This window comes from Amphiprion ocellaris, chromosome 15 (genome assembly GCF_022539595.1).
Source record: "Amphiprion ocellaris isolate individual 3 ecotype Okinawa chromosome 15, ASM2253959v1, whole genome shotgun sequence".
Taxonomy (NCBI): Eukaryota; Metazoa; Chordata; class Actinopteri; family Pomacentridae; genus Amphiprion; species Amphiprion ocellaris.
In genome coordinates, this window is record NC_072780.1 from 4,179,609 (window position 1) to 4,200,948 (window position 21,340).

A 21,340-nucleotide genomic window follows, 5' to 3' on the forward strand; every position below is an offset into this window, starting at 1 on the left:
AGGTCACAGATGGGCCACAGCGTCCTTTTTGTCGGAAGGCCGTTTCCTGAACAGAGCAGAAATGCAGACGATGGTGGAAATGTAGGAGAATGAGACACTGGGCCAGAGACTGCAGAGCACATAGGAGCTAATGAGTAGAATGGAATGTTTTCAACTTAGTAAAGTGTAGAGTTTAACATTCCTCTATAGAAAATCTAATATGAACAGTATTAAAAAGGAAAGGGATCAATTCAAAAAAAATTTTTTTTAAATAAAATGGATCTTTTCTTTGATACGACTTCAGCATGTAATGGTTTGGTATTGCTGTGCTCAATACTGAGAAAGGAAAATTTCCGCTGCTGTGGATTTAAATGAATGATAATGTTAAAAGTTAACTATATTAAATAAAGTAATGCCTCTGTAGTAAATAAACTAGTGTTAAACTTTTAACCTCTGTAGTTTAAGGAAATTATATAAATAACTAATTTATTTTTGTTTCATCATGAGAAAATGAAACTTGTACAGAGTAAATTGAGGGCAGGATAAATAGAAAAAAGAAGATCAATTGGTAAAATGAGTGAAATATATTACAAGGTGTGCCTATCAATAGGAGAGCAAAATATTTTGTAAAATGCAGTGCATCATTATTTAAATTGAAGATGTTAATTGATAAAAGAGCTATACTTTCTGCTGTATGTTTCACTGATAATGTTAGTATTCCTAGTTCAAAATTAATCGCTGCTAGGAGTTTGAGGCACCCCATAATTAAATCATTTTTTTGAACAAGCTTACATTAGAAAAGTAGGTTTAGATGTGGAACATAGTTTGTGATTCTTGCAGGAACACTTTTGAGTGTGATGGGAAGAGACTTTCTTAGTAAATGAAACACTGTATTTAATTGCACTTCAGGTTACTTGTTTGTAGACAAAAATAAAATCAGGTGAGCATTTGTAGTCAACAAATGATTTTTAATATTGTTAGACTGTGGCAAGTTTTAACATGGAAAGGCAGTGGTATTGATGGTTTGTCTAGCAATTCTTTTTGAAAAATGTTTTTGTTGGCCTTTTTTTATCAGACAGTTGCAGTGAGAGACAGGACACGGGAGAATACATGTAGCAAATGGCCACAAGCGGGAATCGAACCTGGGCCAGCTGCAACCAGCCCCCGTACACGGGTCAGTCACTTAACATGCTGAGCTATACAGGCGCTCCTTGTCTAGTGATTCTTAGTTTACCACTGAGTTTCCATTGAAGAATTTGTCGGTCTGAGTTGAGTTGAGTTGAGTTGAGTTGAGTTGAGTTGAGTTGAGTTGAGTTGAGTTGAGTTGAGTTGAGTTGAGTTGAGTTGAGTTGAGTTGAGTTGAGTTGAGTTGAGTTGAGTTGAGTTGAGTTTGAGTTGAGTTGAGTTGAGTTGAGTTGAGTTGAGTTGAGTTGAGTTGAGTTGAGTTGAGTTGAGTTGAGTTGAGTTGAGTTGAGTTGAGTTGAGTTGAGTTGAGTTGAGTTGAGTTGAGTTGAGTTGAGTTGAGTTGAGTTGAGTTGAGTTGAGTTGAGTTGAGTTGAGTTGAGTTGAGTTGAGTTGAGTTGAGTTGAGTTGAGTTGAGAGTTGAGTTGAGTTGAGTTGAGTTGAGTTGTGAGTTGAGTTGAGTTGAGTTGAGTTGAGTTGAGTTGAGTTGAGTTGAGTTGAGTTGAGTTGAGTTGAGTTGAGTTGAGTTGAGTTGAGTTGAGTTGAGTTGAGTTGAGTTGAGTTGAGTTGAGTTGAGTTGAGTTGAGTTGAGTTGAGTTGAGTTGAGTTGAGTTGAGTTGAGTTGAGTTGAGTTGAGTTGAGTTGAGTTGAGTTGAGTTGAGTTGAGTTGAGTTGAGTTGAGTTGAGTTGAGTTGAGTTGAGTTGAGTTGAGTTGAGTTGAGTTGAGTTGAGTTGAGTTGAGTTGAGTTGAGTTGAGTTGAGTGAGTTGAGTTGAGTTGAGTTGAGTTGAGTTGAGTTGAGTTGAGTTGAGTTGAGTTGAGTTGAGTTGAGTTGAGTTGAGTTGAGTTGAGTTGAGTTGAGTTGAGTTGAGTTGAGTTGAGTTGAGTTGAGTTGAGTTGAGTTTGAGTTGAGTTGAGTTGAGTTGAGTTGAGTTGAGTTGAGTTGAGTTGAGTTGAGTTGAGTTGAGTTTGAGTTGAGTTGAGTTGAGTTGAGTTGAGTTGAGTTGAGTTGAGTTGAGTTGAGTTGAGTTGAGTTGAGTTGAGTTGAGTTGAGTTGAGTTGAGTTGAGTTGAGTTGAGTTGAGTTGAGTTGAGTTGAGTTGAGTTGAGTTGAGTTGAGTTGAGTTGAGTTGAGTTGAGTTGAGTTGAGTTGAGTTGAGTTGAGTTGAGTTGAGTTGAGTTGAGTTGAGTTGAGTTGAGTTGAGTTGAGTTGAGTTGAGTGATGAGTTGAGTTGAGTTGAGTTGAGTTGAGTTGAGTTGAGTTGAGTTGAGTTGAGTTGAGTTGAGTTGAGTTGAGTTGAGTTGAGTTGAGTTGAGTTGAGTTGAGTTGAGTTGAGTTGAGTTGAGTTGAGTTGAGTTGAGTTGAGTTGAGTTGAGTTGAGTTGAGTTGAGTTGAGTTGAGTTGAGTTGAGTTGAGTTGAGTTGAGTTGAGTTGAGTTGAGTTGAGTTGAGTTGAGTTGAGTTGAGTTGAGTTGAGTTGAGTTGAGTTGAGTTGAGTTGAGTTGAGTTGAGTTGAGTTGAGTTGAGTTGAGTTGAGTTGAGTTGAGTTGAGTTGAGTTGAGTTGAGTTGAGTTGAGTTGAGTTGAGTTGAGTTGAGTTGAGTTGAGTTGAGTTGAGTTGAGTTGAGTTGAGTTGAGTTGAGTTGAGTTGAGTTGAGTTGAGTTGAGTTGAGTTGAGTTGAGTTGAGTTGAGTTGAGTTGAGTTGAGTTGAGTTGAGTTGAGTTGAGTTGAGTTGAGTTGAGTTGAGTTGAGTTGAGTTGAGTTGAGTTGAGTTGAGTTGAGTTGAGTTGAGTTGAGTTGAGTTGAGTTGAGTTGAGTTGAGTTGAGTTGAGTTGAGTTGAGTTGAGTTGAGTTGAGTTGAGTTGAGTTGAGTTGAGTTGAGTTGAGTTGAGTTGAGTTGAGTTGAGTTGAGTTGAGTTGAGTTGAGTTGAGTTGAGTTGAGTTGAGTTGAGTTGAGTTGAGTTGAGTTGAGTTGAGTTGAGTTGAGTTGAGTTGAGTTGAGTTGAGTTGAGTTGAGTTGAGTTGAGTTGAGTTGAGTTGAGTTGAGTTGAGTTGAGTTGAGTTGAGTTGAGTTGAGTTGAGTTGAGTTGAGTTGAGTTGAGTTGAGTTGAGTTGAGTTGAGTTGAGTTGAGTTGAGTTGAGTTGAGTTGAGTTGAGTTGAGTTGAGTTGAGTTGAGTTGAGTTGAGTTGAGTTGAGTTGAGTTGAGTTGAGTTGAGTTGAGTTGAGTTGAGTTGAGTTGAGTTGAGTTGAGTTGAGTTGAGTTGAGTTGAGTTGAGTTGAGTTGAGTTGAGTTGAGTTGAGCAGCGCTTCGCAGAGTGACGCAGCGCTTCGCAGAGTGACGCAGCACTTCTTCCTGCAACAATAACAGAGAAACACGTTGCAGTGACTGACGTTCTTCCTGCAACAATAACAGACAAACAAGTTGCAGCGACTGACGTTCTTCCTGCAACAATAACAGAAAAACAAGTTGCAGCGACTGACGTTCTTCCTGCAACAATAACAGAAACAAGTTGCAGCGACTGACGTTCTTCCTGCAACAATAACAGAGAAACAAGTTGCAGCGACTGACGTTCTTCCTGCAACAATAACAGAGAAACAAGTTGCAGCGACTGACGTTCTTCCTGCAACAATAACAGAGAAGCAAGTTGCAGCACCCGACGTTCTTCCTGCAACAATAACAGAAATAAGTTGCAGCGACTGACGTTCTTCCTGCAACAATAACAGAGAAACAAGTTGCAGCAACTGACGTTCTTCCTGCAACAATAACAGAGAACCAAGTTGCAGCACCCGACGTTCTTCCTGCAACAATAACAGAAACAAGTTGCAGCGACTGACGTTCTTCCTGCAACAATAACAGAGAAACAAGTTGCAGCGACTGACGTTCTTCCTGCAACAATAACAGAAACAAGTTGCAGCGACTGACGTTCTTCCTGCAACAATGACAGAGAACCAAGTTGCAGCACCCGACGTTCTTCCTGCAACAATAACAGAAACAAGTTGCAGCGACTGACGTTCTTCCTGTGACAATAGTTTACAATCCAAACAATTTTTTCAATAAAGGTTTTTGTTTTTATTGACAACAAACTTGTACAAAACATTAAAAAAAAAAAAAATCGATTCTTGCGATTTCTCACGATGATCTATAAATACAAAAGGCAATCAGTGCAGTCAAATGGAGTCAAGTGGAATGGAGTGGAGTCGACACCAGAATGTGGCAACAATCACAAAACTCCTTGTGCAACATCCTCCAGGAAGGTCCGCGTCACCTTTGAAACATTTATCAGTAGGTCAGTTCAAAATCCAGCCAGTCACGCTTAAGCAGGTGATGTATTTTACGCAGACTACACTTTTATCAGTCCCCCCCCCCCCCGTCTTGATAGAATCTAAAAGCACAGATGTCAGCACAAATGATGGTCTAGACTAAACAGTGTGTGCTTTCATTTCTTACCCATTTTCAAATTGTCTTTGAAGGTTGTTAGGTCTTCATGGCAGAATGATTTCCACCTTCGTGGAAGCTGAAGGTTTCTGCTTGAATATTTCTGATCTTCATCAGGTGTATTTGTTACCCGGTAATGCTTTGTAGCACATGGTCTGGGGGAGGAAAACATCAAAAAAAAAAAAAATGTGTTGAAGTATAGAAAGCTGAAAGCCACACACTAGTGCATATATATGAAGCATTGCATTTTATCCATGAGGAAATTCACCTGTGTGGGTTTTAAACGTTTATGAGGATTTATACATGAATAACCTAAACTAATCCATCAAAACTGGATACTTACCACAGGAAGAAACTCAGCTGAAGGGGTAGGTAGGAAACCCAAACAAGAACTGGCAGGGGTACAAGGGCAGCATCGTGTCCAAGAAGCTCTGGTGGTCATGAGTTGATGCAGGATATGCAAGTCCATGGTGGAGCAGAGAGTGAATGACAGAGCTGGCTTATATGCTGGGAGGTGGAATTGCAAACAGGCGACTGGTGTGAGCCAATTACGGCAGCTGATTCTCATTGCTGCAATCAGACCGCAGGCAGGTGGAACAGTCAGGGAGGAAGGGCTGAAAGCGGACAAGCAAAATCTGATTAGGAAAACAGAGAAGGCTACAAAATTCAACAAAGACTCTAAACTAACAACAGAGGGGAAATTTAAGAAAACCATAAATGAATAACCTAAACTAATCCATCAAAACCGGATACTTACAACGGGAAGAAACTCAGCTGAAGGGGTAGGTAGGAAACCCATACAGGAACTGGCAGGGCTACGAGGGCAGAGTCGTGTCCAAGAAGCTCTGGTGGTCATGAGCTGACGCAGGATATGCAAGTCCATGGTGGAGCAGGGAGTGAATGACAGAGCTGGCTTATATGCTGGGAGGTGGAATTGCAAACAGGCGACTGGTGTGAGCCAATTACGGCAGCTGATTCTCATTGCTGCAATCAGACCGCAGGCAGGTGGAACGGTCAGGGAGGAAGGGCTGAAAGCGGACAAGCAAAATCTGATTAGGAAAACAGAGAAGGCTACAAAATTCAACAAAGACTCTAAACTAACAACAGAGGGGAAATTTAAGAAAACCATAAATGAATAACCTAAACTAATCCATCAAAACCGGATACTTACAACGGGAAGAAACTCAGCTGAAGGGGTAGGTAGGAAACCCATACAGGAACTGGCAGGGCTACGAGGGCAGAGTCGTGTCCAAGAAGCTCTGGTGGTCATGAGCTGACGCAGGATATGCGACTCCGTGGTGGAGCAGGGAGGGAATGACAGAGCTGGCTTATATGCTGGGAGGTGGAATTGCAAACAGGCGACTGGTGTGAGCCAATTACGGCAGCTGATTCTCATTGCTGCAATCAGACTGCAGGCAGGTGGAACAGTCAGGAAGCAGAGAGACACAGTAGAAAGTTTTAATCACAGATTAAAGTGTGGCTAAATGCAAAGAAGAAAAAAAACCAGCAGGAGAAAAAGGTGAAACACTTAAGGAGTCATTTACTATGAAAGTCTAAAAACAACAGACTTAAAGCTTTATTAAACAGGATGATAAAACAAGGCTGAGTATTGAAAGATTTGATTTCACAGATTCAACTCTATAATCAGTCCTATCAGTTCTCAAATCTCTGAAAATGTGGTTTCTTACTCATTTCATTAACAAAACAGAATGAATTAAGACTCCAATAACTCTTCATTAACAAATCTGAATGTCCCTTGAGCTACTTCCTCCCCGTTTTAGACAGCAAAAAGCCTTTAAAAAAAAAAAAAAAAAGAATCAGTGTAGATTAGTTTAAACCTAGAGATCGTGCTGTTATCTTTATATTCAAATGGAATCAGGAGTTAAAACAATGCAAGAAATAGGCAGAAAAGCCTGAGAGCTGTATGTGTGTTTGACCAAGATGAGTTTTAATAAGCTGAACAAAACATACTCCTACAACAGCCTTTTCATATTCAACCCAACACTTAACTGAATGGAAGACAGTTATCATGCACACTACTTCTGGCTCTAGGCTCATCTCACCAGAATACTTGTCACTCTTTGTTTGTATAGTACTCTTTTGTATGTTGTGCCTTTTATCCTTCACCGCCAGTGTTTGCTAAATAATGAAAGGATATCATCTGTACGTTCTTGTTACATGTTGCCACATTGTGAATTGAATTATGAGTAAGTATGTATTGTAAGTTATCATGAACACTTTTCTGCTCCTGACAGGGATCTTAAAATAGTATAATGTATAACAGGGGTATATTATAGCAAAACAATAGACAGATGATGCAGCTGCGTTGTGTTTAACTGATGCCACATTAAAACAACAGCTCCAGGGCAAAGATGTCTCATTTAAATGAAATGCCTGTTGCCTTGACTCCTCAGATTGCGGACGTACAAACTGGGAAATGAGATGAGGCATCAAATTGTTCTGTATACATACATATATATATATATATATATATATATATATATATATATATATATATATATATATATATATATATATATATATATATCGCAGGTCCTTCATTCCATCTGGTATAAGACTTTATAGCAGATGGATTGACTGATAAACGGTGGTTTTTCATATAACAACATTTTGAGTATTGAGAGATCAATACCACTGTTGGGTTTGTCAAAGATCATAGAGGTATGAGATCCCCGAGTCAGCCATAGGTGCGGGCTTCTGGCAGAATAACAGACAAATGATGGGGCACAGTATGATATTATAACCTGTGATTTACCATTAATTCATGCTCTAACGTAATAAATGTGTGTAAAATAACCAAATGCCTATATTTGTTAAATATATACAATCTTTATTTGAAACTGCGTAGAAATCAGAAGAGTATCTCACTGTGAAAGGTGATGAGTTGATTATTTTTTGAATGTCTTTTTTATGCAATATTTATTTGAAACAGTGTAGAAATCAGAAGCGTACCTCACCGGGAACGGTGGTGAGTTGATTATTTTTGAATATGTCTTTTTTATGCAATCCTTATTTTGAATAGTGTAAAAATCAGAGGAGTGGGGAGTTGATTATTTTAATACTTGTCTTTTATAATGTTGGTATAGGGAGTAACCACATGGGGGCAGCAACTCACTGTAGGAAGTGAGGCCTAGGGTTGCCAAGAGAAATGATGTGTTAAAGGTTTTTATTACTGTGAGAATGGAAATGCTTTTAAGGTTTTGATTACTACGAAATAGAGATGTTTACAGAAGAGTTTGATCACCCTGTGAAATTGGGAGGTTGTTGACTTGGAGGTGAAGTGAGAAGACGAGACAAACTTGGGTCACCGCACAAGTTAATGAACTGTATATATTTTATATATTTTGGGGGTTTTAGCGTAAGTCTGTGCGCACTGTGCAGAGATGTACAGTGTGGTGTCAGTGATTATTAGGTGCTGACATCAGCTTCTCCTGTTCCCTGACTGGAGGTCTGCTCTTAGCTGTGGATGGAACAAATACAGTAATAGAAAGTTGAGACTGGGTGAAAGGGCCAAACAGTCCAAGGTTTTGGTTCCTCCAGAGCACGCAGAGGCCATGAGGTCGGTGGGTGGGAGCAGTGCACGAGTGAGGAGGGGGATGAATGCTGTCATCACGTATGTAAATTAAAAGTGTGCTGTCATCATGTATGCAAACTGGATGCTGACATCGCATATGTAAATTCTAGAGAGAGAAGTTTGCTATAAAATGCACCTGTTGGAGAGAATTGTTGGGAGAGTTACGAGGTAGTCGCTGGATGCAAGCCAGGCAGCAATGTTCTGAGCATGAGGGATGTTACCACGTAACTTGGAAGAGAATTTAACATGATCTGTAAAGGAATAACTTTTCCACGGGAATTATGGATTTAAGGACTGCTCCTTCTGCACTGTTGGAGGATTACGAAAGACTGATCTAAAAATAACGCTGACTGAAGGAATATTACTGAACTCTATTATTTCCAAAAGGATTAACACCAGAGTGGATTATAACAAAGTTTTTATTGGGCCAAACAACATAAAGGATCCCAGCAGATCTAAATGGGGACTGAACTCTCTCTCCACCTCCTCCCTGGAGCAGAGCCCCAGCGGGGCGTCGGTCTTCAGGTGAGCAGCCAGGTGTGGCCACACCATCTGCTCTCCCCCTCCAAATTACATAGTTTGGGTGATTATCGCTCTTCTTAGATAAAAGCATAGTTCCAGTTAGGAGTCATATTAGAGGATTGTTATAGATATTAATGTTTAATTGGTTGTCTGATGATTTATGGGCTATTGCTTTTCCTGCTGAAATTTTATAATAAAACATTTATCCTGCAATTAAAGTTAACAGATTGGAAATTCTATTTATTTTTATCATGATGATGAATTAACCACATATATCTTCTCAGTTTGTAAAAAGTGAGGTTACTGTGTGCATTACATCTAAAACTGGTTCTGTCAGGTTACCTAGTCGTTGGGGCCGAGGGTGGCCTTTTTTTTAAAATTTTTTTTGGCCTTTTTTTTTTTTATTGGATAGGTACAGTGAGAGAGAGACAGGAAACAAGAGTCGGGGGAAGACATGCAGCAAATGGCCGCGAGCGGGAATCGAACCCGGGCCAGCTGCGTCGGGGACCAGCCCTTGTACATGGGTTGCCGCTTAACGCGTTGAGCTATACGGACGCCCGAGGGTGGCTTTTTTTTAAACTTATCCTTGGGGTTATCCATTCCTTAACCTCTAAATTTAGACCTAGCAACTTACCAAGTGCAGAATCCGATGAGAGAAAAGCTGCCGTTAACAGACGTGACTGGTAATTAATTTGACCATTGGAAAGTGGCTACTCAGTTGAGTTAGTTATCAGAGGAAGCAGGATAGGCGTCTGGATGGAGGCAGTTAGAAGCTAGGCGAATTTTCTCGCTTACCAGCTTAAACGTTCCTCAGATCCCATCTGGGTTGTATCATATGGGCTACGGGAACCGGACCCGTTAGATGGAGAGCTGGTCCAGTAATTCTCTGATAGTTAATTAATTAATTTGATTGATTTAGGAGGTTACTGGCCCTAGGATTCCACAGGTTTTATTGCATTTTTATGGAGAATCATAAAGAAGCACATCTAGCATGAGGATACTAGTGGAACTTCATGACTAGACGATCATTTTAACTCTCTAAATGTGTTTGCAACATAACTTTTTTTTCAGTTTATCTGCTGTAACTGAATTTCTGTGTATAACTCTGTGTTTTCTGCCTGATCCTGCTCACCTTCACTTCTTCATTTCTCATTGTGGCCTCTTCTCGCGGCATCTGTGTCCGTCAGCTGACTCCTATGACTCATCATTTCCTCTAATGAGTCCTGCCATGATCGATCCAGATGGCCCCAAATCAAACCCCGGACTTGGGCGCCTCCCAGTCCTAAAACCACAGCATTCCTGAGCCAATCGAGCAATGCAGTGCTCCATGACATCACCGCCTGAGGAATGAACTGGCACAACAGTCTTGAGTGGGAAGTGACCCGGCTAAGGAGGGACTGGTTCAGACTGCTTCTACCAGCCTTAACAACCACCAGTCAAAGGGCCCATTTAGAACCAATCGGGCATCTTGTGTATTTAAATGTGTGTGCAGTGTGTGTGCAGTGCCGGTTTTTTTATTGAGCAAGTTGCAGGGAACTTTCCAACCCCACCAGTTAAAGAGCTGCGGTTTTGATGAGCACTTACACAATAACATGAGGCCTTAGAAAACATAGTTTCTGGCTGCAGGACATAAAAGCTCACACTGTATGTGATGGGTGAGGTTGTGTAAGCCACGCATACTTGGTCACATAATATTCTCCCTCTCAGCCACGTAGACACAAACTGTTAGTGGTGGAATGTGACTAACAAACTAAATTGTGTTTTTTTTTTTTAAGTGCACGGTGCTTTATGTATCTACTCTACTACATTTCAGGCATTTTTATTGCAATATATTACCTTGATCTATGATCTAAGTGGGTCATTATATTTGCGGGTCTTTTTGTAACAGTTGACATTTTTGCTGTTTTCAGGCCTAAAATCTACATGGCTACCTATAACAAAACACCACATGGCATTTTTACAGAAAGATTCTTCTAAAATATTATATATAGAATTAAGTAAAATTGAAATTGAAAGTTATTTATAAAGATATTGTAGTAAACCTGTTGACATGCCATAAATCCACACTTGACTCACACACCACTTTATATTAAATAACTCAGAAAGCCTTGGAGTCTGGCCAGTCTTTTCTTCAGGAGGAAATGACATCATGTGGAGCAGGTCATGTGATCTGGAATTAACACACTTCCTTGAGAGGCGTTTTTGTAATGGCGAACTTAGTAGAAAGTGATTTTGTTATTTTCCATATAAAATTGGATATATTGCCAAAAAAGAAAGTTGTTTAGCTAATTAGGGGGTGGTTGTTATTAAATTGGGACTGTTATTTAATTGACATTTTAGTGATATCCAATCATTTTTTATTAATAAGTGATTGTTTCCATAATAAATAATTATGGAATTTGTAAAGACATGATCATAATGAACATAAAAACATTAGATTTTTTTTACTTTTAATAAAAATGTATGCAAGATATATCCCCTGGACTTCAAAAGTCCCTCAATTATATATTGACCCAAGTGCTAAAATGAAGGCACCTGTATGTGCAAAGTTTTCAGCAGGAGCAACAGTCAACTACAATCTGTTGGAGTTAAAGCTTGAAGGTGGTGAGTGGAGTCAAAGTTGAAAGTTTGACGGTATTTTGTAAGGTGTTCCAGTTGTTAGATGCTGCAAAGTGAAAGGAGTTACAGCCAAAAATAGTAGAAGTACTGGGGATGATGAGCCTGATGTATTCACTAGACCTAGTACGATATGAATCCTGGGTGGCGTGAAGAAGACAGGACAGGTACGGAGGTGTCTTCCCCGGAATTGACTAGTAAACAAAATGAAACCAGTGGTGAAGCCGCCGGGTATGAAGGGAGAACCACCTCACCAATTTATAGTGATCACAGTGGTGAGTATGGAAGAGTGCATTAGTGGCAAAGCAGATGACTCATTTTGTAAATGATGTCGCCATAGTATTTATGTATATTCCTTGTTTACTTTCACGTTCTACTTATGTTTCTCTCCCCTTTGCAGCTGGAACACTGCAAATTTCCCCACTGTGAGATCAATTTAAACTTATTTTATCTAATCTTTTCACATTTAAAATATTAAAGCTGTCCTTTTACCTCAACATGTTGATTGCAGGACTTTTTCATGAGTAAAAAGATCTGGGTACTTTCTCCAGCACTGATGGAGTCACAGACACATTTTACCCGCTGAGGTTATTGAGATCATTCTTCCTCCTGGAGGCCTGATTTTCCTCCCGCTGCTTGCTCAGCACTGTGTATATAAACCGGGAAGCACTTCAGAGGGGCGCTTGTCTGCACACTGTTTGAAAAACCTGGAAAACCCATCAGTGCCTATGAACCAGAGCAGCTCTCTCCTCAGGAAGTGCCTGGGAGACCCTCAATGTTCATTTTTCACAGCAAGGTGAAGCTTGTCTCAGACTGAACCTTCGGTGTTGGATTTTAGTCGAGCAAAGGGTCGACTTCTGGGACTGTGAGTGCTGTTAAATCTATCACATTTAGCTAACGATGCTCTCTCTTCACATTTGAAATCTATTTCTATGTTTAGTTTGCACCCAGTATGTTAAAAAAACAGGTTTGGAGAGGGAACAGCTGGAAGTCTCGCTGCACAAGAGGAAGCCATTTAGCACTTTGTACTTGGGTGCAACACCAGAAGAAGAAGAGAGAGGGGAGTTTTTATCAATTCTGTAAGTAGGTACAGCTGGAAAGGGGAGCGTAGGAAGTGTAACCTCTCCTGATGCTATGAAGTAATTTTCTCATGGCAACGCTCTCTCTTTCCCCTCACCCATTTTCCTTTCCACTCCCTGTTTCTCCCTCGTCTTTGCCAAATATCTCTCAAAAACACGTTTTGTAAAATATGAACCGTCTTTGGAAGTTTTGAAGCTAATCGAGCACATATTGAAGGGAGCTATGACAGCAGAGAGCACGCAGAGGACAAAGGAACCCGACTGCGAGTGGAAAGATGTTGGGGAAAGGGTGTGGAATAATCAGGAGAGTATGAATGGCAAGCAGAAACGTAAAGTGATACGACATGGGAATGGGAGGTGCAGGGAGGAGGCAAGAAAAGGAATCATCAAACTCGTATAAAACAGTTTATTAACATCTTTTAAAAAGGCTTTGGACACTGCAATAAAGCAGTTTTTTTCAAAAAGGAATGTGTAACATGTCTATACGACACATAAAGAGCAAGTTTTGTCATTAAAAAAGCCAACTTTTCTGAACAGTTTGAGCTGACCAACACTGACTGGCTGGGAGGAAGAAGTAAACAAGGCGAGTAAATGTAAACCATGCATGAGGCACAAAACAGAAGCATTGCATGACAGTGCTGAAAATAATTTCCTCATTCCCTCTCGTAAACTCTGGTGCAGACAACATCCCCGGCGGTCATCGTCTGAAAGGAAACAGCAACAAAAAGGCAGGTTTAAGTTTTGTACCACATTCTGATAAGACACCCTTTGTTGAGTGATTTTAAACTGTAACTAATGGAAAATAAACCATATACTAATAATTTAATGAGTAAAAACATGATTGAAGACATTGTTTGAGTTGCAAGGTTGTGAATGAACATCTTTCAGACTTTTTTTGTTTGTTAAATTAGCTTTTAAATCATAAGAAGGAGTATTTGGGTTGCAAATGTCACTTAACTGGATTTGTGCTCCAATGCAGAAGGTCACCCAAAGCTAAAAGTGTGACTTTAGAGGTGTTATCTTTAGCTGATTGGTCCAAAGTGGAAAAAATCCCAGCAACTGAGATTCATGGTGCTTAGAAAATGAACCCCACCATTATCCCAATGTGGATAATACAACAGCTTGCCTTCAAATAATAAGAAAGACTATTTGGGTTGCAAATGCCAGTTAGTCGGATTTGGATTCCAGTGCAGAAGTTCACCCAAAGCTAAAAGTATGGCTCTAGAGATTAGTATTGTCACCTGGTTGGTCAGAAGTGAAAAAAATCTTAACAACTACTAGATGCCTGGTGCTCAGAGGACGAACCCTATCATTATCCAAATATTAAGACAGCTGTGGCCCTTGCAGTATCATTAAAGTAACCCATATCTCTATTTTTTGGGGTTTTACACATTTGTAATAGACCATAAAGAAGGAAAACAGACAGAAACACACCATGTAAGCTATATCTGGTTTTATTTGAGTTATTATTGGATTGTGTTTAGATCGTACTGCCAGCATTGGAGTCTTTGCAGCCATCTCACCAGCTGTTTCACGTAAACTTCTCAAGTTCTTTTCCACAAGTTTCTGTCAAAAACACTTGAGACTTCCAGCTTGATATCAAACTAGGACGTCAATGTCGGTGTGTTTTCCAACTCAGCTGTTTTTAATTTAGGTCCACAGCATCCCTCTGATGATCCTTTATCTTTTTATTTAGTAGCATAAACCTGCAAAACTAACAGTTTTATTCGAGTGTTAACATCAGTTAACACGTTAAAACACTCAACTGAGATGGTAATGGATGCAGCATTATAAAGCTGTTAGCATAGCTGCAAACCCGATCTTCTAAAACCAACATATACAGCTTGGTGATCAATCAGTCATTGATTTATCCAATATTACTATTGATGAATGAAAAAAGAGGGATGAATAGAGTCAATGTAAGTGAAATCGACAGCTTTTAGTGTGGAATAAAACACACGTCTGTCTTGTCTTTCTTTTTACTGCAGCTTTGCATCAAGATTTATTGAGAAATACTACTTCAAAAAGTAGCAACGGCAATAAAACTGTATTTCACACAATGCGGGCTAAAGTTGGCAATCAATCTGCGGTTCACTAAACCGTGGAGGGATAACTATGTTCTCCTTCATTCTTCTCTTTTTCCAGTCTTGAAAAGATATTTTAAAAAACAACTGCAATGATGTTGTGGAGTCAAGAGAATCCACAACGATTTGTAAGTTCTGTTGCTGGGTCTTTCTTGTCATGTAAAATACTAGTTTACTTAGTGGTCTGTTTCTAATACATACCTTAAAACTGGGACAGCCCACATTTTTAGTGACAAAACAAGAACATTTGATCAAACTATTCTACACTCTCAGAACCTAAAAGTTACTATAAAACTTGTCTATAATCTACATTAATACAGCTTTATTAACACTCTATAAATGTATGTATTGGTGGTGCACACAATAATTACCAGTATGAGTTCTCCATCATTGGTCAGCTCTCGCGTCCACGCCGTCTTAGGCCCGTCGCCTTTCTGTAAAGTCTGTTCACAGCTGATCTTTCTGTCCGTTTCCCACTTTGGAAAACTCTGTAGGGATTCACATGGGAAGAAAAATTAACAACTGAGATCACTGAAAGGCTTTTGGAGACCGATAATAAAGTTTGGGTTTGGTCATAACTGGAGCTCAGTGTGCCGATTACTGCATGTCAGAACATTTTTATTGCCTGTCAGGAACTGTGTCTTTCATCACTCAGTCAGCATAAAGAAATGCAGAACAGATCCCTGTATTATAACCAGGGCTGGGGTTGCTCTGAAATTACTTCCATATGTTTCTGTTGTGCAGAACTGTGGCTAGTAATGCTGTTCTTGGCCAAATTCCGGTATGCATGTATTGACATGAAACAGGAATGTTTGACGGAGAGTAAATGGCTGCGAACCGTGCAGGGGCGTCCGTCCACCGTGGCCTCGTTGAAGGACTGACCCACGGTGAAGGACACATGGGTGGTTCGGACGCTGGTGGACGTCTTGATGGACAGGCTCTCTCCCTGCTGGGTGATTTCCACTGCCGGGCTGGAGGCAGCCGTCACTGCAATTTTCCTCAGGAACACATTCACACCTGAACACACACAGACAGAACTCATATCAAACTGGCAGCTGTGATGTGGCGCTGTGTAATGAATATAATCCAAGTGCATTCCAGTGTTTTTTTTTTAATGTTATAGCCCAAATAGTGTTGCATAATCAGATCTCCAGAGTGCTGTGTCAGTGCTGGAGAATGGTCTGACTGTGCCTCAGTATTATTCTGCTATAACAGGGGGAAAAATTCTGGTTGTTTGAATGTTTTTGAACCAAATGTAAACATCTTGGGCAGTGCTAAGCCCAGGATGTAGTGATGGTGTCCCTGGGAATTGTTTTGGTGGTTAGATTTGCATGCAGGGAGGCAAGCACTGTCATTACCGTGGCTAATACACACACACACACACACACACACACACACACACACACACACACACAAAAAAAAACCAAGAGAAAAAACAGATCTTCAGCAAAACTTGAAATTGTCAGTGTGTAGATTGTTGCTCAGAGGCTGTGTGTCACTGTAATGCTGATCCATCGTAAACATCGTATCTCTGAGCGTTGATTTTCATCCATACCTTGGAAGATAGGTTCCGGATAAAGTTTGATTCTTTGAGCTATATTCTGACTTACCAAATGTAGACTTCAGTACAAGCCTGCCTCCCTTCCACTATCTGCCTGTTACTGTTTTAAAACAGTGACTACTTTGCCTCATAATGACACAACTTTGATGAAGAAATACTCCAGTGGAAGTCTATTGTGATGAACTTCTTAGTTTCAAGTCTCTGCATGCTGACTTTTTTTTATGCTGTGCTGAACAACCAGGGGCATAAATCTTAAAAAAAGAAAGTATGGTACCCTTCAGAAAATTGTTGCCACTAATGCAGAGCACATGAGATCTGCTCTTACACAACATATAAAACCACTGGAATGGGCCTTTAAATCACTAATTTGTGGGACATGCAAAGGCAGCTATAGAATATGTGACATATGCACCAGCAGATTGTGAGATAAAGGGGTAGCTTCCCTTTACACAGGAGCTAATGTTTGATTGTTTTATGTCTCTGATCAAAGGCATTAAATGGATAATGATAAATATACCAGACCTACATCCATCAATTAATATGGCACTTCAGATTTTTGTTTATATGTGCATGAAAAATTGAAAAGTTTGTAGAATTTGTAGCATTTCTCAAGGGTTGAGCTCAATATGCTTTGGTAGACCTATTTCCAAACACGGCCTGATCGTATATATAAAGATTTATCATGACTGGACAAGTGGTCAATGAGTTTTTGCCAATTTTCCTTCTGCTAAGATGCTTTGGACAATGTGTTTGACCAGTGTTGCCCATTTTTAGTAGAACTGTGTTGCATAGGCTTCTTTGTGGAGCTGTATTTGTGTATTTTGCATCATTTTATGTCTTTTTTGCACTGACTGATGTTAACAGTAACTTCAAATGAAAGCCCTGGCCCCCTGGGCCCCTGGGCCCCTGGGCCCCTCTGACCTTTGGTCCGCTGAGCCTGTGCCTGGCAGACCTGTTTATTAATCCATCAGTGGATTTGCAACGGAGAGAACGGAATAACGCAATGTGATTTTTTTTTTTTTTTTTTTGCAGAAAGGTGCAATCTGTCAGAAATACACTGGAAAAAATGACCCTCTCAGAACAAGACTAAAAACTTATTTCAAGGAACTTTTACCTTGAAATAAGTGGGAAAAAAATCTGCCAATAGAACAAGTGAAAAATGGCTTGGTGAGATTTCTTGAAATAAGATATGATATTTAAAATATTGAGATCTTAAAATTAGCTGGGAAAACTTGTTTTAAGCTATATTTTACCAGGATTGTCAAGTTTAGGTGTCTTAAAATAAGCCAAACATGCTAAAAAAAAAAAAAAAAGAAGCATTTTTTCACTCAAAAACAGATTTTTGCTTTCATGTAACCTCCTAATTTGAGATGTATTAAACTTATTTTGATTTTTCTTGTAAAATACAACTTAAAACAAGATAATTGCAAGATTGTTCGACTTAACAAGATATTTAAGATGCATTGTCTCAAAACAAGTCCCTACATCTTGCTGAAATGTCACTTGTTAAGTGAATTTATCTTACACCAAGTGGGATGAGACATTGAGACTAAAAATAAGACAAATACACTTGGTAAGATTTTGAGTTGTTGCATTATATGGCCAACCTACTGATGTGCAAGTAGAATGAACGGCTTAAATGAACATCAGAGGAGCTTCAGTTAAAAGCAAATGGACTTTCTGGACTGAAGAAACCACTTGGATGAGAGGTGAGACATCCTCAAGAACCTAAAGGGAAATCCAGTGAAGGTCCCAGGAATACAATGACCTGAATGATTGCAAATCTCCACAGACGTGCTTCTATGTAAGCACTGTTAGCTGTGCTGTTAACCTTCCTGTTGTCTTCATTTATGGGCACCAAAAAAAATGTTCCCTTGTCGGAAAAAAATCCAAAAACTATGAAAAATATTCCCCAAATTTATAAAAATGTGCAAAATTGTCAGAAAGAAAAATTCAAAAATTCCTTAAAAGCTTCCCTTGAAAGTTTTATTTAAAAAAAAAAATAATAAAAAATTGGCAAGAAATAAAAATTTTTAAAAATTTTGAGAATTTAAAAATGTAAATATTTTCAAAAAATAAATAAAAATCTTCCAAAAAAATCCTAAAAATATCTAAAGTGATTCCATATATATATATCAGCAAAAGTTCTAATATTTTCTTTAAGAACATTCACATAAAAATCAACCAAAATCCATCGAAATTCACTGGATTTTGGTTGATTTTTTTCCGAATGTTCTTAAAGAAACATTTTTTTTTTGTATTTCTTTTGTTGCACCAAAAAATTTTCAAAAATTTCCCAGAAATGTTGAAAATGTAGAAGTTTTCACTGTGAAAATATATATATATTTTTTTCTACATTTTCAAACTTTAAAACGGGTCAATTTGACCCGCAGGACGACAGGGGGGTTAAATAACTGCCTTGCTGACCCTTCAGTTTTCGGCCATTGTTCATGTTGGAGTGGAGTGGACTTCAGAGAGAATCAGACACCCCACACATCTGATTCGCTTCAGACCATATTTGCTCATGCAGCGGTACTAACACAAGCAACACACACTTATTCAGACACACACAGATTGGGTCAGAGAGGCCCCGGGCGGCGGAGGAAAGTCAGTCTCAGAGCTGGCTGGCTGCTGGGGCCCATGTCAAGGCTTAGTTCCGTTTACACTGGCTCTAATTACAACCGCATGAGGAGGGCCCTGCTTCAGATGAGTCTAATCTAGCATTCCTCCACAGGCTATTTGTCTTCAGATTTTTAATGGATGCCACTGGATGGCCCACTTCTGACCTCCTGCTCTCCCCAGAGAGGACTTACAAGTGGATACTGCACAGCTTAACATGACCAATATTCCCAGGAACACGGCAGCAGTGCAGCAGTGCAGCAGCAAAACCCTCTTTTTTAACCACAGAGGGAACCACTGTGGCTCTCCAGCTGACCTCGAGGCTGGATGGATTTCCAGCTGATAATGGCAAATGACAAAATGAGTGGCAGGTCATTGTGAGGGAGATGCATCCCTTTTCCAACAACATGCAGCAGAGTTTTTGCATTTAGGCATTTTGTTTTTATCTATAGTGTCTCTGAGGACTTATATGCTGCTTTAATTTTCATTTCTACACTGGAAAAAATGCCCCTCTCAAAACAAGAATAAAAACTTGTTTCAAGGAACTTTTACCTTGAAATAAGTGAAAAAAAAAAATCTGTCAATACAAGTGAAAAATGGCTTGGTAAGATTTCTTGAAATAAGATATGATATATAGAATATTGAGATCTTAAAATTAGATGGGAAAACTTGTTTTAAGCTATATTTTACCAGGATTGTCAAGCTTAGGTGTCCTAAAATAAGCCAGACATGCTAAAAAAAAAAATAGCATTTTTCACTCAAAAACAGATTTTTACTTTCATGTAACCTCCTAATTTGAGATGTATTAAACTTATTTTGAATTTTCTTGTAAAATACAACTCAAAACAAGATAATTTCAAGATTGTTTGACTTAAGATATTTAAGATGCATTGTCTTAAAACAGGTCCCTCCATCTTGCTGAAATGTCACTTGTTAAGTGAATTTATCTTAAATCAAGTGGGATGAGACATTTTGACTAGGTAAGATTTTGAGCTTTTGCAGTGTAGTCAGCAAATGAAAGCATAATCCAGAAAAAGAACTCACCGAGTGCTTTCAAAAGTTCCTCAAAGTTTTCCGAAGACTTCATTTTCCATTTTCCTGAGAAATCTGTGACTTTATTCTCCATTTCGGTTGCAGAGGCGGTAAATTTTGCAGCAGATTGCGCTTGCAGACTCTCCTCTCAGCTTGCGTCTGTCGCTCTCTGTTAACTGGTTTGGAAAGTCGTCTCCTCTGCCTGCATCTGTGCCTCCATTCATTGGCTGACAGCTCGCCTGGATCTGATGCTGGTCCAGCCAATGCAGAGGCTGGTGGCAGGGAGGGAACGTTTCCCTCCTCCTCCTTCTCCTCCTCCTCCTCCTCCTCCTCCTCCTCCTCCTCCTCCTCCTCCTCCCCCTGACTCCCACTGTAGCCTCCCACCTCTGTCAGCATGGTGAAAGATTTGGATACGAGCTGGAAAATGCACTTCCAGTAAGTGCTTTGCTGTTAATAAGCAGCAGGCTCGGATATTAAGGAAAAGTGTTAATTGCTTCTGCAGGATGGTGCAATATTAGTCCCAATTATTTCACAAAAAAGTCACAGAAAATAACTGACACTGTGGATTCATTGATTTATTTTCCTTTTTTAAAACAGGTAAACAGAATAAGTGTAAAAATCCAGCCTAAAGTCATGAGTTAAGTTAAGTTTTCAACATTTAAAGTGCTGGAATGTGAAATCAGATATCAGGGTTAGTGAGTTGGGGGGTGGGAAAGCCATAATGAAAGAGGCAAAAGATAAGACATCCAGCTGGAGGCATCCATCCAGGAAAGTGCCATCAACATTATCACTCAATTAAAATTTCACACGGAGGAGATGGTCTGTTTCATTCCTTCTAATTAAACAGCAGTTAATCATTTACCAGATTCTGACTCACATTTCCCCGTCACCTTGTCTTTATCGAATTCACAGGTTACAAATCTGTTGTTCCTGACATACAGACTCACAGAAACATAAGACTCCTTCAGTGAATCATTGCTTACTTATTTCTTGGTAATTTATACAAAAATATGCTGTCCTATAACTGAGGTAATTCATATTCATTCATATTATTTAAGTATATGGTACATTAGGTACATATTTTTGCACCAGTAGCATAATTACAACTTTTAGTCATTTAAGTAATGATCAGTACTAAGTTTGTGTTTCTTTACAGTGCCAAGTTGAATTCAAATTAGACAAAAGCTACACTACACAAAAATATAAACACAGCATGTAACATTCAACTACATTTTGTTCATTCTTTGTAACACAGAGCAGTAAGTATTTGTTGTTCTGACACAAATTCTTCAACAACTGAATGGACATCGTGAAAATAATGAAGTATGCACTATATTGGAAATAAAAATGGGTAGTCTGAGAGTTTGGTAAGCGACCAGTCAGTATTGAGTCACACAAAGAGCTCAGAGTTAATGAAGTTGTTGATGCTGCTTGTGAAACGCTGCCCCGCTCTTTCTGAAGGGCTCAGTGTAGCTGACTGACATTTTAGGGGATAGAATCATGCCGTCTGACACGTTGTAACTGCCATATTTTCATTTCCCTGTATTTTGTGTGTATTTTGATATTATTATGGTTCAACGCCACGAGAGGGCGCTGTGGTGCTGAGTAAGAGGTTAATTGCACCAGAAGAAGCGAT

The 21,340-nt window shown here is 39.4% G+C and overlaps 1 protein-coding gene and 1 long non-coding RNA gene across 3 annotated transcripts; both read right to left on the reverse strand.

Moving 5' to 3' along the window:
• Nucleotides 1–3,321: 3,321 nt before the first annotated feature.
• Nucleotides 3,322–7,051, reverse strand: LOC129350638 (uncharacterized). Of its 2 annotated transcripts, XR_008604105.1 has the most exons (5): nucleotides 5,768–7,051; nucleotides 5,354–5,624; nucleotides 4,940–5,210; nucleotides 4,609–4,751; nucleotides 3,322–3,513 (listed from the first exon to the last, which is right to left on the reverse strand). It is a non-coding gene; the product is annotated as an uncharacterized LOC129350638 (long non-coding RNA). The 2 variants fall into 2 exon arrangements; XR_008604104.1 differs by lacking the exon at nucleotides 3,322–3,513 and having other exon boundaries at nucleotides 4,529–4,751.
• A 5,749-nt stretch (nucleotides 7,052–12,800) lies between these two features.
• Nucleotides 12,801–19,924, reverse strand: crabp2b (cellular retinoic acid binding protein 2, b). The gene is made up of 4 exons (XM_023273235.3): nucleotides 19,717–19,924; nucleotides 15,331–15,509; nucleotides 14,864–14,980; nucleotides 12,801–13,112 (listed from the first exon to the last, which is right to left on the reverse strand). Exons 1-4 carry the CDS (start codon nucleotides 19,796–19,798, stop codon nucleotides 13,062–13,064), a joined length of 429 nt encoding a protein of 142 aa, XP_023129003.1. The 5' UTR covers nucleotides 19,799–19,924; the 3' UTR covers nucleotides 12,801–13,061.
• Between the last annotated feature and the right edge of the window lie 1,416 nt (nucleotides 19,925–21,340).

Excerpts from the sequence above, each read along its gene's own strand:
- crabp2b (XM_023273235.3), bottom strand. The coding sequence starts at position 19,798 with ATGGAGAATAAAGTCACAGATTTCTCAGGAAAATGGAAAATGAAGTCT. Across the intron at positions 15,510-19,716 it reads GGAACTTTTGAAAGCACTCG|GTGTGAATGTGTTCCTGAGG; the intron begins GTGAGTTCTTTT and ends GTGTGTGTTCAG. Across the intron at positions 14,981-15,330 it reads TGGACGGACGCCCCTGCACG|AGTTTTCCAAAGTGGGAAAC; the intron begins GTTCGCAGCCAT and ends GAATCCCTACAG.